Source organism: Sylvia atricapilla, chromosome Z, assembly GCF_009819655.1.
Source record: "Sylvia atricapilla isolate bSylAtr1 chromosome Z, bSylAtr1.pri, whole genome shotgun sequence".
Classification (NCBI taxonomy): domain Eukaryota; kingdom Metazoa; phylum Chordata; class Aves; order Passeriformes; family Sylviidae; genus Sylvia; species Sylvia atricapilla.
The window spans coordinates 27262238-27280862 of record NC_089174.1 but is presented as its reverse complement, the minus strand read 5'-3'; the positions used below and the strand labels follow the sequence as shown (position 1 = coordinate 27280862).

At 40.4% G+C, this 18625-nt stretch overlaps 1 protein-coding gene across 1 annotated transcript in view; it reads left to right on the top strand.

Moving 5' to 3' along the window:
• Positions 1–637: 637 nt before the first annotated feature.
• Positions 638–18625, top strand: part of PRR16 (proline rich 16) — a 95384-nt gene continuing 77396 nt past the window's right edge. Inside the window, exon 1 of the mRNA XM_066338562.1 lies at positions 638–891. Within this exon, the coding sequence (XP_066194659.1) occupies positions 730–891 (162 nt within the window). The 5' untranslated portion in view covers positions 638–729. The remainder of the gene's footprint in view (positions 892–18625) is intronic.

The window sequence follows — 18625 nt, the reverse complement described above, 5'->3', positions numbered from 1 at the left end:
GGTTTGGAGCCATGTACACTCCGGACGAGCCAAACCGGTCAGTTAAGAGTACAGGGCTGTGAGTGTCACACCTCCAATAATTACTCTTATCACCAAAACAGGCACTGTTGCTGTCGTCTTGAATGAGCCAGCCACGAAAAGCGTTTATTTTTTGAGTGCTGTTTTGGCGGGTTTTGACCTTTTCCCTGTCAGACCCTTGCAACCCGTCCCGCTCCCGGGGCCCACGGCGGGGGCTCCGGCGACCGACAGCACCGCACACGCGCCGGGAGACACAGCACGACGCTCCCGCCCCCGCGGGCCTCCGGGCGCCGAGGAGGTGGGACAGCATCTCTTCCGCCCGGCCTCCACCGCCCCCCAGCACCGGCGGCGGCGAGCGCTCCTCCCCCGGCCGCCGCCGCCTGCCGGAGCCGGAGCCGGGGCCGGGGCCGGGCCGGGCGCGGGCGGCGGCGCGGGCGGGGCGAGGCGCAGGCGCGGCGCACGGCGGGCTGCAGCCGGGCCCCCGTGCCGCTCCGGGAGCCGATGGCAGCTGCACAGCGCGGCCGCCCGGCGGAGCGCGGCGCGGCTCGGCGCCCCCGGCGCGGGATGCGCGGGCGGGCGGGCGGCGGCGGCGGCGGCGGCACCGGCTGCGGCAGCTCCGGGAGCTGGAGGGACGGGGCCGGGCGGCCGGCGGCCGCTACCGCGCTCGTCTGACCTGCGTGCCCCGCTGGCCGCGCCGGGCTGCCCCGAAGGATGTCCGCCCAGTCCAAGGGGACCGCATCCTCCTCCTCCTCGCCGTCCGAGGGGCCGCCGGCAGCCTCCAAAGCTAAGGTGAAGGAGCAGATCAAGATCATCGTGGAGGATTTGGAGTTAGTCCTGGGGGACCTCAAAGATGTCGCCAAGGAACTTAAGGAGGTGAGAATGAGGGGCTGCGCGGGCGGACCCCCAGTCTGCCCCGTATGGGGCAAGCGCTCCACCGCCTGCAGGCTGGGGTCCGGCTTCCCCCGGAGCTTTGCTGCCCACCCCCCCCCCCCCCCCCCAGGCTCGTTTTGCCGCTCCTTCACCGAGGGTCGAGCAACTGGTGTCCAGGCTGGGCACGGGGCAGCTCCCGGCCGTTCCCCGGGGCGGGCGGCTGGGCATCGCTGCGCTGCCCGGCGGCCCGGAACGCGCTGGAGCCCCGCGTCCCGGATGCCGTGCGCTCTGGGATCGTCCGTGCTCCCCTCGACTGCGAGGTCACTCTGCTCGGGGACTTCCCACCTCAGGGAAACACCTCGGAGTTTCATTTTTCCCGGAGAGAGCTTCTCCTGAGCGGTCCCTGCTGGGCGAGAAGGTGTTTTGTGGGGGGCTGCTGGACCCGCAGCGCTGCCCGATTCCGGGCTAAGCCGCGCCGGCGTCCCGGCAGTGGGAGACGACTCAGGACCGACCCCGCTCCCGCTCCAGCGAGTTTAACTTTCCGGTTTGGCGGTGCCGCGCCGTGCTCGCCCCCAGCAGCAGCAGCCCGGCGGCATCTCCCCGGCGGTGGGGCTGAGCGGCCCCGGACCCGCGCTCCGCCGCCCTTGGCCAAGGCTCCGCGCCCCGCGCGGCTGCACCGGCGCCGCCAAGTCAGCTTCAGCCTCTGCTGCCTGCTTCACCGGGAGCTGAGCGCCCTGCTTATCGGCCCTGTCTGGCAAGATTGCCTTTGCGGTCTCTCTTGTGCTGGTGGCGGGTGTCATCTCTTAGGTTCATCTGCAGGCAGAGCGCGATTACTGCAGGCATGTTCATAAGCAGGAAAATGCAGTAGCTCAAGGAAAAGAATTCGGCTGTCCTTTTGGAGATTTCCATGTTATCTTGATTTTGCTACACAACTGGCCGACAGATGGTTGGATTATGCACCGGAATGCAAGTCCAGAATCTCTGTGTATTGCTTTATAATGCTATATTTGACATTTATAATAAGCTTCGGTTTTTTGCCATCAAATATTAGTTTTCTATTTTAACATTGTCAACAAGTTTCTTTCACCAGTCTTTTGCCATCTGAGGCAGTCTGAAATTCACCCAGAGCTTTGTGTAATGTTGAAGGATGTATAAACACACAGCTTACTTATCAGAACTGTTAGGCCCTTTTATCACCCACAATTCCAGGTTTCTCCTTTTTAAAAAAATAAATCTATAATTTCTCTTTTCCTTAATGTGCTGCTGTCTATGCTTTGTAATTTTTTGAGGTATTTTGAAATGGAAATAAAAAATGTTTGCAGAGCAGCACTTTAAAGATTTCTAAGACCGATAGCGTAAATTGGCTTCTGTTGCTGCAGAAGCACATTTTCAGGACCTGGAAAGGATATAATGTGTTCTGTCCCATGAATGTAAATCGTTCCCTGCACATAATCAGTCCTAGCTTTCTTCTAGTGAGCAAATAAGATCTCTGTAAGTGGAGATCACATGTCATCATTTACTGTGGCATGTTTTATCTAAGCAAACTTGTCCGTTCTGGTTGACTGCATCTGTAAAAGAGAACTGGATTTACCTCTGCTTGATAGGGAAACTTGTAGAGAAATTGAGCTGTAACTCTGTTAAGTACTGTGTACCTGTTGAAGGGAGCAAGACTTGCTGGTAACATCTGTTTTGAGAAAATAAAGGTATTTTTATAAAAAGGATAGTTAAATCTTATTTCTGACTACACGTGGGGGTTTTAGAAATTCTTTTCACCAAATATGACTTACAAAGATGTTAGCTTTGATACTCCAGAAAATATAAGTTGCATCCACGTACATCTGCTTGATTGCAATATTATCAATATGTGTTAAATACACTTTATGTGACAGTTATTTTGGAAAGTCTGCAAAAGTGTGTCATCTGAGTCCCTTTAGTTTGTCTGCCTTTATAAGATGTGCTAAATCTGCACCAAAAACTCTTGACATAACTGCAATGAGTACTTTTTATGTAAAAGTGAGTTAATTTGTGATATTATGAGCTAATATCCAGTGTCTTTCACAAGTTGTTTGTAGGTGTTAGGAAGCATTGACAGGCTCTTTGTTAAAGCTTACTGGAAGTTAATCTATCGTCAGTTTTGGTGTATTACACATAGAAATATAACTGTGCTTCATCCATTTTGGTTCCCTACTGTAGGACCAGTCATAATGATGAAAGAAAGGATGTAAGTTCACACTTTCCAAATTCTGTATTTCTGGATATGTTGCTGCCTTTTTTCCCTGCCCCCCCCAGGGTGTTTGCTGCAGCCCAGCTGTTGTGCTACAACCTTTTCTGATATATATATATATATATATATATATATATATATATATATATATATATATATATAAATATAGTATACTGGAAAGAGCATTTAATTTTTTTATTACTATTTAAGAAGTTTTCAATGCTGGTACAGTGGTAGGGTATGAAGGTTTTTTTAGCTCTTTTTTGTGTAGTTCCAGTAATATTTAGTTGTGATATAGAAAATACAATGTTACATTAATGTTTTTTGTGTTTTACGTAATTTTAAACCACTTTTTTTTCTTTTCTTGCCTACGTATTTGTTACCCTTAAATACAAATTATAATTATTCTTAGTGGAGCACTTAAATTATTGTGATTGACTTCATGACTGTCTGTCAATCTTCTTTTTTTAAGATTTCATAGTCAAAGTACTGTCAAAATGAAATGCCATTTTATTCCTTCAAAACGAACTGTTGCTCTGTAAGAGTAAGTAGCATGGCTGTACAGCACTTGTATGTTTTACTAAATTTGGCTTATGTTTTAGTATATTAATGTATTTTCATTTGCCCTTTGTTCTGAACCTTTTTCTAATTGGTTCTTTAAATTTTTTTTTATGTTTTTAAAAAAGGGAAATTGCAGGGTGGGTGGTGGATGGCATGTTAAACCCACATGGGCAAATCATGAAGTTACAAATATTCTCTAGAAGCGGCCTGACTAAATCATGAAGAATAAACCAAATACATTTTAAGAGTTACTGTGTCTCGGAAGTGCATCCCTTTCTTCCCTCCCTCCTTCCCCCTTATTTACTGTTCTGGTCTGCTTAGGCTAAGGTAACTGCAGAAAATTAAGGATGGAGAAGGGGTTGACTGAGAGACATGGGAGGATGCAGCAGTGCTGGGTCTAGAGTCTGAGCTGGTGTGTGGTTAGTCTGCTCTAGGGTGCAGTTAATTTGGGAGAGGCTTTTCCCCTTTTGTCTGCTTGTGTGCATGTGTAGCAACAATGGGATGTGTTTTTGCATTGAAAAATGGATTTGAAATGGTTTCAGTTGGTGTTATTTGATGAATATTAAAAAAAATAAAAATCAAAGGGGTAGCAGAGGATTGAGTAATGTTTTCTATTCCTTTAGTCCAGACTATTTCAGAATTAGGTTGGTGGAGCCTTAAACTTTGGTTCTCCTCCAGAGGATTGAATAAAAGACCTTTTTTACTGGTGTTTGTCTGGAAAGATGGTTATTATCAAGTTGTGTTTTGGAACTGATAATTATCTGTCTGGTACCTAAGTAATGTAATATTGGAAATCAAAAGATGTGTGCTAATTAAACCACTGTAAAATGCATGAGGTAGCCCTCTGATTACTTCAGAAGCGATTGTAGGGGATACACATGTACACCTGCAGGCAGGAGGGCACAGAGATTTATATAAGCTTAATAATGATAATATAATTTTAAAGCCTTCCTTGCTTTCACATTTTATGATAATGTTACACATTTTTATAGTCTTGTACTTGTTTTCATTGAAGAAATACATAACTAAATAATTTGATAAACACTTTTTTGTAATAATAATAAAAATTCATCTTGCAGAACAAATTCCTGGAAGTTTTGTGTGAGACATTTGCATAACTTTTAATTGGCTAAATATGCTCCAACCTTTTATTGAAAGGAAGCAGCTGTGTAGCTATTGCCGGTGTTTGGAATATTCTAAAATGGGGGTGCAGGAGTAGCAGAAGCCTTCATAGGCATTGCACATACATCAGTGACTTTCCAGTCATTTGAAACTACCTCCTCTGCTTTAAATCCTTTGAAAATGTCGTGCTGACAGAATGAGTACGTAATCTTCTGTCATCTAACTGATGTGTTTATTTTCTGTAAACTTATCATCTGTGTAATTTGGGCATTATTTAATAAATATTTTCTGAGTAATTATGAGACTAGCAGATACCAGCCCCCTCCCCCAAAACACCATGACAAAGTTTGTTACAGGATAAATGACCTGATTCTATAAGCAGGCCAGTCATCACTCTCTTAAGTGAAGGGTGGTCATGTGTTCTGTGGTTTTAATTTCTGGATCAGGACTGCAGAAATATATTACCATTTCAACCACCAGTTTTTTTCATTTTATTTCTGGTTTTGTGTTCTGATAACTGTCCAGATGGCGGAGGGTATTTCAAGTTCTTGCCTGTTAAACCAGAAACTAGGAAGTATCATGTCCACCAAGAGGACTGGAGCAGCAATAGTCAATGACGTATCAGTATCCCTGTTGTGCAGGCAGTGCAAGCACCAATATAAAAAATGTTTGGGGTTCTTACTGTTGCATAAAGATGAGGCAGGGGGTTATTACAGTATAGTTATAGGAAGTATATATAGAAATCAAAGGATTGGTAGAAAAATAGCAAAACACTTTAATCCATTCCTTCTTCTGCTGATTCTTGCCTCTTTGGATTCTGTTTGGGTGTCAAGGACCTCCACTCTCTTTTGCTAGCTTTTTGTGCACATGCGTTTCTACTATTAGAAATCCTATTAAATGCACATGCTCTACTTTCATCTGGTTGTGGGATGTAACTGTTTTTCTTAACAGTTTTCCTTCTGGAGTCTTTTCTTCGGCGTGTACACTGTCTGCGTATGCAGATCCTGGTCAGTAAGGTGTTCTGAGGTACTGAAGCTTTTTTGTAATTTTTTTTGCTGTGGCTGGGATTGGGATCCAGTTCAGATACCAGGATCAAGGTGTTGCATGAGTAAAGGCATTTGCCATTCCAAAACTTGCTAATCTCTCCAACAGATTTTTTTTTCTGCTTTATTATTGCACTTATTCCTTTGTGCCAGATACAATCATGTCCTGTACCTGGATGTTTGACTGCAGAATATAATTCATTATAGAGAAGCACTGTAAGAGAAGCACTGCACAGCAAATTTATTGTAATCTGCCCAGGGGTCCAAAGAGGGCCATAAATAGTCATTGCAGATAACTGTATTGTATTTTTTCTTTCCATTTATTTCTTGTGGTCTGTGAAGCATTTGCACTGTTAGAGACAATAAAACCTGCAATGAACTAAGATAAAATGCTTATGCTCATAGTGTCAATTAAACTAACCGAGCTAAAAGGTAACTGTGAACCTTAAAAAAGCCCCATGTGTTAAGGTGGTCAGAAGCAGTTATATGCTGATACATGACAGGGGGAGGTTGCTCCGCATCTGATTTGTAACCATATTTACCGAGAGTTAGTAATTGCATTGTGTAACCCCATGAAAAGAATAACTGGTGTACTATAGAGTGTTGTTTCTTGATATCAAGATACTTGGCAGAGGAAAGCACACTGCTAATTTGTGCTACCCATTTTGTTTTTAGGCTCATGTCAGCTACTTCATTCCTTATACGTAATACTGAGCTCCTGATAGTAATGTGCAATCAGAAGCTAAATAGAGCATATATAAATTCAGTTTTCAAATAGAAACAGTACCACAGTGGAAATATGTATCTTTTTGTAAAATTTGAATTTTACTGCTGACTGTGATACAGAAAACAAAAATAGGCACAAACTTCAGTCTGCTGCAGTCTGATTTTTTCCATTGTCTTTGGAAGGAACAAAACTAAGTTTAACTGATGGAAATTAGTTTTGGGTTGCATAATTTTTATTTAAATTTCAAAATCTAGAGAATTTAGTTGCTGCTACACATGTGCATTATGCAACACCGATGAATTGGTTGAACACCATCATTGAAGCTTAGAATATTTTTGACAGTTTTTCTGTCAATTATACAGTGTTTCTATTTGCATTACTCACCTTGGACAAAATTCTGGAGTATTCCCCTCCTACTTCAGTCAAAACTTCCAGCCAAGTTGCTGCATATGTTGTACACATGTGTTGTACACAACTAATTAGTACTGCTCTTGGGAGAGCTGTGGGAGAGTTGCAGATGTCCCTGAGTTGAGAGTGCTTTCCCACAGTGCCTGGTTCACAATACCTTTGTGGATGAGCATCACTGTTCTCTTCCAGTTTTCATTTCTTTTAGAGTTGCAAAATACTGATGGGTCATAGTCTTCTCTTAGTGTTATACTTGTTCGTTGAGAGGCTGGTGAAAAAAAGTAAGTGTTCAGTAATCTCACAGGGTAGCTCATGTATGTCTTGTGAAGGTTCCTCCTTTTTCTTTTTCCTGTCTCAGCAGAGGTTGCTGTTGTGAGGCAAAGAGAGTAAGGGGGTGTATTTTGAAATGGACTACTTTCTTTCCCACATAGCCTGTGTCTGACAGCTGTGCAGTTACCACTAACCTAGTTACCTGTATGTAGACAGGGCTTTATTTTTCTTTACTAGTAGTTGGGCTTTTTGTTTGTTGTTTGTTTGTTTTTAATAGAAGCAGCAAATAGCAGTTAATGTACATTGTTTTCTTGATAAGTAATATGCTACCTCTTCTTTAGGTATGAGTCGGTGATAAAGGACTAGAGCCTATACGTGCCTCCTACTTACAGCTCCTGTCTGTCTCTATACAAAATTGACTGGTCATTCTTGCTGCAGTGACCTGCAGTGCTTCAAAATGCCATTTATTACTGCACCCAGGGAAGGAAGAAAAGCAGACCCTGTGGATGGGCTGAGAAAATCCTCCAGCAGGTCTCTTACTACAGCTTCTCTCTGTCAGGTTGTGTGTTTTGAGTGAGTGGCATGACAGGGCTTGGTGGCTGAGCCGCTGGCATTCCGGTTTAGTTTGGAATTGTTGCAGTACAGCTGAGAGGCGGTGAGGAGCAATTGCCTCTGAACAGCAGCAGTACCATCAGTCATTGCTTCTGCAAAAACTGTAGTGTGTTCATGTGTCTTTAAAGGTTAACAAACTCATCCATTGTTCTGTGCAGCATGTGCCACATTGCATTATGAAGACTGAGCACTGATGTTGAATCATTTTCAGATTTCATTAAGAAGAAGATTATTTCCCAGTAATGTGAAAAAAATCCTGTAATTTTAAAATACTTTTCATTTTTTCCCCTTCCTTTTTTTTCATAAATCCAGTCATTTTTCCAGTGTTGGGCCCATGGTAGTATTATGTTCTATTTATTATGGTCTAATTTTTTGAGTGAAGAGTTTCAAGATAGAGATAGGAGTAAGGCATCCTTACTTGCAGTGTAATCATTTGCCTTCTAAGTAAGAGAAGATAAAAATACCTAGGAAAATAGTGTGAGAAGTTTATTATGTATTTATTAAGTTTATTAGGTGAGACAAGCTGCAGCAGGCTCCTAGATTTCTATGGGATACCAAAAACTTGATTTGAGCTTTTCATGCAGCTGCAAAATATGAGATAAGTGTTTAAAATACTCAAAATTTTGCTATCTCCTAACATTTCCTAATCTACTGGAAATGTTGCTGTGTTAAAGCAGGCAGCTTATGTGGCCTAAAAGATATAGAGTCTATAAACTTAACAAAATGAAAGCATTAAGAAATTGTTTGGACTTGCTTCTCCATTATAATTTATTGGTTCATACCTATGTAACAGTGTCCTTTCTGTATAAAATTATATGTGAAAATATGACACATCAAGGTAAATTTGTTTTTTCCTTACTGCAGTGTAATGAAAAAAAGTTTAATTCTTTCTTTGTATGCTTTTTCGTGGAGATTTTCAGCTAAATTAATGACTGAGAGTTCAGTAGTTATTGGACAAAGAATTGGAACAGATACCTTTATTTCTTAATACAGAATTACAGACTGGTTGAGATTCAAAAGGGCCCCTAGAAATTGTCCAACCCATTCAAGATTCAACTAGAGCAGGTTGCTTAGGATCTTGTTCCTGAATATCTTCATAGTGGAGAGTGACTCCACAACCTTTCTGGACTATCCATTTCAGTATTGAATCACCCTTTTTTTGGTCTTGTGTTTAGGTTGGATTTCCTGTATTTCTAATTGTGCCTCTTCTTGTCTCTCTTACTCCTTCTAATCAAGTATGTTCATACGCTCCAGCCCTTTCCAAGCTCTTTCCTGGGCTAGCTCCAGTGTGTTCATATCTGTCTTGTGCTTAGGAGCCCAGACTTGCACACAGTATTTTGGATTTAGATTCAAAATATCAGGGATGTATTTAATAAAAATGCTAGGCCACAAACATTTGCTTCCCTCAATATACACTCTTCTAGCAGAAATTTTAAAATTAGAAGAAGAATATATTGTGTACTTATTCATTAAAGTTGCAGTAATAGGTGGTTGTGTACTTCTCACTGCCTTAAATCTTAAGATAGATTTTATTAAATTTCAGACAGAATAATGACAGATTTGCAGTATAGCTCCCTATATGAGTATAAGAGGTGCATACACCAGGGGCTTGGAGCTGGTGTTTGTGAATGCAGCCACTGGAGCCTTTATGTCATGCTAGGCAGTGATGACTGGAAGGGAGGGCTGCAGCCCCTTCTGCTTTTATAAGAATGCTACTACTCCCATAACATCTCTACACTGAACTTTTCCCCACCTTCAAATGAAATTGCCCAGGCAAACCCAATATAATTATTCAAATTAATTTTATGAACAATTCAGATTAATTCTGCCCATCTGCTTAATTTTCACTTTCATTTTCACTATGCTAATCTCATAGTAATCCTTCCATTCCTCTGAGGCTCTTGTTTTCTTTTCCTAGCCCTTTCCCTTTTTTCCCCTCATAAGGGTTTCATGTGTTAGTGTAACTTTATTTACCTCACTGCTAGGAGCTGTCACATGTCATCTGTGCTTTTAAACATTAGAGTGCTTATCTCTCCATTCTTGAAAGTTGACGCATGAAAGTCAGAGTTTCAGGATAGTCCTAAAACTTTCAGGTGACGCTGACATTTGTTTTAGAACCTCAGTTGTTCTCCTCTCAGATCTGCTAGGAGATTCTTATATGTAGGCTCATTCGTAGTAATTTTTTTTTAGTTCAGTTTCTAATCTAACGTAGATAGAAACTGAAAGCTGCTGTTTGGATTCAAGTTAACTGGTTATTATTACAGAAGCAAAAGCCATCCAAGATAGATTAAGTTAACCTGGTTTTCTAAAGTTTGCTTTATCTTTTCTCAAAATAATACAGAACTGTTCTCTTAAATAAAAGGTTTTCAGTTACCAACTAAACTGTACTTTATTCTTTATGTGTTTTTACTGGTGTTTGCAGGGACGCTTTGAGTGAGGTAAGTTCATCATCGCAGATGGTCTCTGCTAGTGCTAAGGAGTTTTATCTGTGATATCTAGGATGGTGCAGTCTGGACTTGGCTTTCGATGCTTATAGGTAATTTTATGGCATGTGTTAAGGTTCAGTAACACTGTGGCATTTGGATGAAGAAATAACCTGTGTATGAGCACAGTGTTTTGATAACTTGCTAAGACTAGAAATCTATACTTGTATATCTACCTCTGCTGAAGTAATAACTTTCTGTTCCTTGAAATCAAAGTATGGGTGGTAAGGTGAACACGAAAGATTTAGAGAAAACTATATTTTGACAAATCTGGGATGTTCCTGCTCAAGTAAAGGAAGGAGGAGGTTATGATTGTTATTTTTTCTTGTTGCCTGTTGACAGTTGATTTGCATGTGTTTGTTTTTCAGTTGGTGATTATTGGATCTGGCCTACTAAAGAGAAAAGTCATAAAAAAAGAATGCTTGAATTGTAAGGACTTAAATCATGTACAAACCCTTTACTTAATTATTCTTTTTTAGATGTCTTAAATCTTAGCAAGCAGAATCTTTGCTGGTGTGATACAGCTTTGACTTGGATAGAGCTGGGCCATCTTACATTGTCTTGGCTGTTGTCCTTAAGCAGTGCCAGTCATTCCAGACATTTGATTTGTATGTTTGCATGCAAAGTTGGTGTCTTCACGTCCCTAATTTTAGGAGAAAACAGAGTCCCAGAGTTTGAATAGACGGTAATGTGTTATAATTGCAATGATAAAGTTTCCAAAGCCTGAAATTCATTGCATATAAAAGAATTGCAGTCTAAGGTTGGTTAAAGCTCATCATACATAGAAATTTTACACTTAATATCATGTAGCTTGTGGAAATGCCCTTTAAAAAATCTAAAAATACCTTCCAAATTTTAAAAGTTCTTAAAGGTAGTTTTGAAACTTCCTGTTCCATAATGAATCTTTTTGGAGTGTTTATTGCAGGATTGCAAGTATGAGAGATATGATCCTCATAGAAAAAAAAAAGACTGTATTCCAATGAATGACAGCTGTGTACTATTTCTAGGAGATGAGCACTTGGCAGGCATCATGAATATCTACTTCAAGTTTCTTACGAGTTAAAAAAACAACAAAACAGCTCTGTCAAAGTCAAAGTTTATTCAGTGTGCATCATCTTTGAAACAGGAGTTACTTTATGATAACTTCAGTAGAATATTAAATGTACCTAGTTATTTTTCCCATAATCTGGTAGTTTTGTAAAAGTTTATATCTGGCTTAGAATATAAATTGCTTCTGAATTTGTATGTTCAACAGATATTAGTCAATCAGGGGCATAAAACTGTACTAAGATAAGTTAATAACTTTCTGGATTTATTCTTTCTTTGGGAAAATGTAAGTAAGCTTGACTTGATGCTTTGTATTATGGAGTCAAATGTAGTTAGCAGTAATCTATTATAAAAAAAGAAAATTTTCATAGATCTTGAAAATCATTTGCTAAATATGAAATGGGCTTTTGTTTAGTTTTCACAGCTTCTGACAGTGACATCTCATGTTTTAGGACTGGTGCTGTGGTGTTGTGTGACAACTTTTCAAATGGATTTTGGATTTTTTATCACGGTCTTTTGGAAGAGTGGCAAGGCCCAGAGAGAATTTGGAACATTGTTGATCTTCAGTTTTCTAAAAATCATGTTTTCATTTAATTACAGCTTGTTTTGTACAGGCAAAGTACTTCTGCCATGTTCATCTGTTATTTCTCAATTTAATTTACTAATCAAGGATGAGGCATCATTTTTGTCAGTGTGCATTACCGAGATGATATGTCTTCCTTAAATGCATCATTTCTTGTACATCATGAAACAAAGTTATCTGTTATGTAAATGCTAATACACTGCAATTAAATCTTGATCAAGAGGATTTTGTAATAATTAAATGTCTATTTTGAACAGATTGTTTCCTCGCTTTATCTACAGTAGCTATAGACTTTCAACACTTGAGTAGAATTCTTTCTTGAAGAATGTAGGGTTAGACCAGTAGGCTGTGTGGCTAGAGGACAAGACATCAGCATTTTGCTTTCTCCTGGTGTAGTACTCTAGCAGGTGGTTTTTATCTTTATGGTTTTCTTCCAATTGAAGAAGTATTTTATGACACTTTACATGCTTTTTACTGAAGATGGCCATTTAATGCAGACAGGAAGTGTAGTACAATGTTTTTGTGGCTGGAAACCTTTTAACCTAGACTAACACTTCCATTGGACAAAAAGTAAATAATGACAAATAAATAACAATACCAAGATTGTTGCAGTTTTTTTGCTAATGTTACCACTCAGCTCTGGTAGCTCTTCAATATTTCTTCATTTAGCTGTACATGTGTGTTGGTACATAAGTAAAAAATACTTTTATTTTTATTTATTTCTTTGGTAGACTCTTTCCATTTGATGAAACTTTTCTAGCTCTATTTTGGTTGAGTTGTTTTTCACAGAAATGTGTACAATACTGTAGGTGAGATCTAATCAGAACTTTGTTGGAACTGTATTTTGCTGCATTCTGAAGTTTCATTTCTATTTGATGAGAAATTGCCTACTGGCAGCCATTCCATGACCACCCCTCTCCAAATAGCTCTATAAATTACTTGACTTCCAGTCTGTAGCACAAAGATACTTAGTTTCTCCTCATGGTTATTTTCCTGGTTTAGGGTGAATTTGGGAGGTAACCTCCGAATGGGGTTCCTCTGGAGAGCAAAACCCAAACGGTTCCTCCCCGCAGCCGGTCTGGGAGAAAGAACTTCCTCAGAGAAAAGTGGAAAAAACTATTTATTTAACAAACAGAATGCCCACAAGCATGAGGAATAAATAAAAAAAAAGAAACAATAAAACCTCTTGCTGCTCCAAAGAGAGATGGCAAAACTGAGGAAGTCCTTGGCAGGAGTTAGCTCAGCTCTCTCAGTTCCTTATCAGTCCCAGTCCCTTTGGGGATGCCGAGGTCCAGGCCCCGGTGGGCTATGGGTACCAGATCCTGGTCCTCCTCTGGGTTTTCAGTCCAGAGCAGATTTAAACAATCCCGAGAAAAGGAAAAAAAAACAATCCAGGAAGCTTTTTTGCCTCAGCTAGCTAAACTAACTAAAAGGAAAAAAACCCTCTCTCTGGCCACTGTTCGTGTATCCAATGAACACACAATCCCGAGGAAGAGAGAGAGAAAAATGCAGAGGAGTGAACACTTTTCAAAACAAACTGTGTGCGTCTTCTTTCCCTGCTCACCCTCAGAACCACGGTTAAATGTACAGAACACAACATAGAGCACACACAGAACAGATGATTAGGGATACAGAAGCATCATAGTCACCCCAGGACAGTTATGGTAATCCACAAGGGGAATTTAATCCCACTTCAAAGTATCTGACAGGTTTACTTCATGCCATGTGTACTGCCTATTATCTCTCCCACATCAGCAAATTTACTGAAAGCATTTGAAACTTCAGAGACAGTGTAATTAATAAAAATAGTCTATGAGATGAACCAAAGTCTGGTTAAGGAGTATGATTACTGTTTCTTTGTGACCCAAATTGACTGCTTATTACATACCTAAAAAAGTTAATGTAAAGTCATCAGCAATCCACCTGGACTTCTGTTTTCAGGTGGTATGTACTTAAATTGTAGAACATTTTGGTGGTATATAATGTGAAGAACAGGAGTTTTTATGCATTGAAGACAAAATCAAGGGGAAAATATTCTCTAAAGGCATAGAAGAGCATCTCTGTTCTTTAGAATCTCCTTCTACCTAGACTTTAGTGAAGCCTTTGACACCATCACCCATAGCATTTGCCTGGAGGAACTGGCTTCTCCAGGAGTGTGGTGGGTGTACTAATTGATGGGTGAAAAACTGGCTGGATGGCTGGGCCCAGAGAGTGGTGGCGAATGGAGCTATTGGTGGCCAGGCACCAGTGAAGTTCCCCAGGGCTCAGTGTTGGGGCCGGTCCTGGTTAATGGCTTCTGTCAACATCTGTATTTTTTAAATGCAAGACTTCTTTATGTTTCGGGCTCTAAAATTATTTATGTATTTCCATCTAAGTATTTTAATCTACTGTTATTATATGCCAAGGCTTCTATGATTACTCTTTTTATAGGGTCTGAAATGGTCTGTGTGTGCATGATCTTTTACTGAAGCAGGATTTGAGAAGTATTTGTCTGCTTTAACCCTCGGGAATACTTGTGTATGACCATTAGCAGTGATAATGTTCCAGGTGTTAATGGACATGTTTGGAGTTGAAGTGCCAGTACTGGTGAGGGAGTACTTGACTGGACAATGAAGTTGATTCTGTGGACTAGGTTCAAAGACTTCTAGTTGCCAAGCATTTTTATGAAACAATTATTACAATACTGTAGTGTTATTAAATTACTGTTCCAGCAATACGTGTTAGAGGAGTTGAGCCTGCAAGGAGGTGAGTTGAAAAAGGCAAGAAAAAAAATAAGGAAACTGATGTTGGTCTTCAGAATCTGAGCAATGTCTCTGTGGTCTGGCAAGGAAATCTGAAATATCAGGACTACAACCTCAAAAAGATTTTCACTGAAGTTTATCCTCGCTATTGTTATTCTTGCTATTCTTAATCGTCTTCCCCCACTTCCTGTAGAAACTTTCTCTTCATAATCATGAATTGTCATTCTTATTTTCATGAAGAAATATACCCACTTCTTTTCCTCATTGGTAGTCATCTGCTATTATTTATAGACATATGTTTCTATTTCTTTTGGGATTCTTTTGTCAATTTTCTATTGTTTCGATATTGAAACATCACATTCTTGCATATTGCATCAGTAGGAAAACATATATTGTGGTTCTGAATTTTCTCTGATTGTTTTTTCAGACCATGATTATTTTCCAAAAGCATATTTCAGAATGCCATTTTCTCCCTCTCCTTTCTCCCTCCATCTTAGAGTAAAAAAAGGCTACTTACAGGACTTAAATTCTGTCCTTGTTCTAAGATAAAGTAATGGTTCTAATTAACTCACTTTAGGTGTCCTGGCTTGCTTTGTTTTGTGGCAACACCTTAGTACTCTTGTCAGGGCAGTGAACTTTCACAAGGTTTCCCATCTTCCTAAAGGGCTAGGTTGCATCTGGTGTGAAACCATGGCCGGTGAGTAACACCCTGTTAAGACTAGACTCCTGTCTAATAATTTCCCCCATTTTCTGCTCTCTTCAGTCTTCTGGCCTTTATTTCAGGGTCTGAGAATTGTTATATCAGCATAACCCAATAAAAGTAAGAGTAATAGTAGTTGAATAAAGCAATTTAAATGATGTTCTTCTACGAGGGAGTGACATTAAGAATTTGTCTTTGCATGTTGGTACGAACTACTATATCTGTGAAGTAAAATAGTGTCAGAAGGACCAATTTGCTACAGCATGCTGTATGTTCATGTCAAGGGAGCACTGTCCAGAATGTCTGGGTACATTTACAAATGCATAAAATGCCATTCTGAAGAGTTTACTTGGTTTTGTTAATTTAATTTTGCTTTGAAGACAAATGTAATAGAAAGTGTAATACATCACTAGCTGCCAGATTCTTCCCAGTATAAAATAATTACCTTCAGTTACTTTATTAAGGTCAAATAGTTCAGATGGAATTTTTCAATGCTGAGTTCTGCATCATGGTGTTACTATTTTTTACAAAAAAAACCCTTTCTTTTAGACTAAGTAGCTGATCTACTTCAGAGCAATAAGCCTGGGAAAATGTCATGGTTTTGATCATGCTTGTCATCTTCATGCTTGAAAGCTTTCCCGCACCCCAGCCCCCCGCTGCTTCCTTTCTGGACTCTAGCAAAGAAATCTAGCCTTTACTAGAGTATAGTTTTTGATCACAGAAGCCTGTCTGACATGACCAGGGGATGTAAATGTTCCCTCTGAGCTGCTGTAACATGATTCTTTCTTTCCCCCTCCTCTCCTGAGTAAGCCATGCTACTAAGCTAAGCTAACTTGGTGGAGAGATGCATACCTCCAATGAAAGGAGAAGGTTGAGGATGAACTGGCGTTAAGATGTTGTGATGCACCTAAACTGCATGTACAGTTTACCTTTGCATGAGGAAAGGTTGTCATAGAGGGATGTAAAAATGACTGTTAATGAGATAAAGTTGTGAAGTTGTGACCACTGGTGTGCATATTAGCTCTGGGAAGAAGAGAAATCTCACTGAAAGTTTGAGAGTTTTGAGCAGAATTCATGTACTAAAGTCCCTTTTACTTCAGTGTGCTGAATTAAAAGTCCCTATATCCTGGATTTTCTCTCACCTTGATCTGTAAGCAAGTGAAACCCTTCAGTAAAAGATGCCTCAGTCTTTCAGATCCCTCATATCATGAGTGTCAGTTCTCTGGTTTCATTGTGTACCAGTGGTCTTACAGTGATCTGTATGGCACAACTATCAGCTTAGTATCAAGTGATGGAGTTGGTCTTTTCCTCTATTTTGGTTTGCATTTTAGCCTAGGAGTTGCACCATAGACTGAGGTTATGTGTTCTTAAAATGGTTTCTTAATTACTTTTGATGCAGTTTTCAGTTGCATTCCCATAGCTGTTTTATGTAAGACTGTCTTACTCAGTGTATTTTGTGCTGGTTCATGCTTAGTAATTAGCTGTGTGATACCATGCCACTATAATTATTTGGTGTGATAGCCCTGTCTTATACATAGCATGACATTCAGGAATTTTCTGAACAAAGAAATAATTTTCTATTGGCCTTTTCTGTGATAAATGTCACTGTGGTATTGGAAACTCTCATAAATGTTTAATGAATTTATTTTCATAAGACATTTATGAGGTTGGGGGGGGGGGTTTATCTCCAGTTCACAGATATAAGACTGGTGGGTGGAAAATATAAATCAGTAAACACCTAATTTTCCTGTGTATTAAGGACTTTATGGATCTCCTTACTTCAGCTGAAATAGGTTTATCTTTGACAAATCAGATGTGACTATTTCAGGTAAGAAAATAAGAAACACGCGTCTGCAAGATAGGTACAATTTTGATGTCAGTAATTTCCTGTGGTACCACTATGCTGTGTGACAGAGGCAGGGGTAGGATCAGTGTATTTTTGAAATTAATTTATTGAATTGGCTACTGGATCTTCCCCCTGCCATCATTTAGGGATTTTTTAAGTCTCTGTTAAGCTTTTGCGTCTTCCAATACAATAATTCAGAGCTCTCTTATGAACAGATATTGGTTTAGTCTCAGGCCAGCTTGACCTTTGCTGTTCATTCACATTGGTCTTAGCTGAAACTTGTAAGTCTGGACCACAAATAAATGTGTCAGGAGCTCCAGCTGAAATTCTAGGGACAATTTTGGCCTGTTTATCCTACTTTATGACTCCAGTAGAAAGGACACTAAAAGCATGCAAAATTTTGCTAATTAAATGGTCCAGGAAAACTGAAACATACATGATGGAAACCAACATCTAAAACCAAATCCCTGACTGAAATGAGACTACTGATAATGGCAATTTCTGAGATAATTTATGCAAAACAAATCCCCAGCTAGCTGATATTAGCTAACAGAATTGTGAAGAAGTGTAATAGTTTGTCTACACGTTAACTGTTTTCATCTGATGTGCGGTTGAAATCGGTATGCATTAAGGGAGAAACTACTACCAAAAAGCCAACTGTATTTTGGAGAGGAGATTTCAGCTTTCTCTTTGAGCCATCCGGTGTAATGGAAGGTGCCCTGTCTAGGGGAGGTGGACCTAGATGACCTTTAAAGTCCCTTCCAACCCAAACCGTTCTGAGATTTTGTGATTGTATTTTCATTATTCTGTGTTCTCAGGACCTTTTTCAGAGAAGATCTTGTAGTGCACATGTAATGCTCACTGATCTCAGAGTGAAAGGTATAAGCAGGTAGCTATTTGTCCTGGTTTGGAATAAATTAGGGAAGAACCTCCAAAAGGAGTCCCCTAAACCAAAACCTCCACCACCCCTTCCCCCCCAGCCCTGGGTTCGGGAAGGAAAAATACCTTGGAGGAAAAGTGGAAAAACCGGTTTATTGACAATAAAAAAAAAAAAAAACAAAACCACCTCCCCAACACTGAAAGTGGGAAAAGGGGGTTACTGTGATGAGGAGGGTGTGACGCGTCTCTGGCAGACCCGGGACTTCTCCAGCTTCTCAGGTCAGGTCAGGTCAGGTCCGGAGCCGGTTCAAACCTTGGGGCAGGGGGGAAGGGAAAAGGAAGGAAAAAACCAAACAGAAGCAGCGGAAAAAACAGTGGCAGGGGCGGCAGGAGAGAGAGAGAGGGGGAAAAAAAAAGAGAGGAAGGGAAAGAAAGCAACAGAAAAACCACAGCAGCGAAGCAAAGGCAGCCAAGCTAGCAAAAAGCCAAAGCAG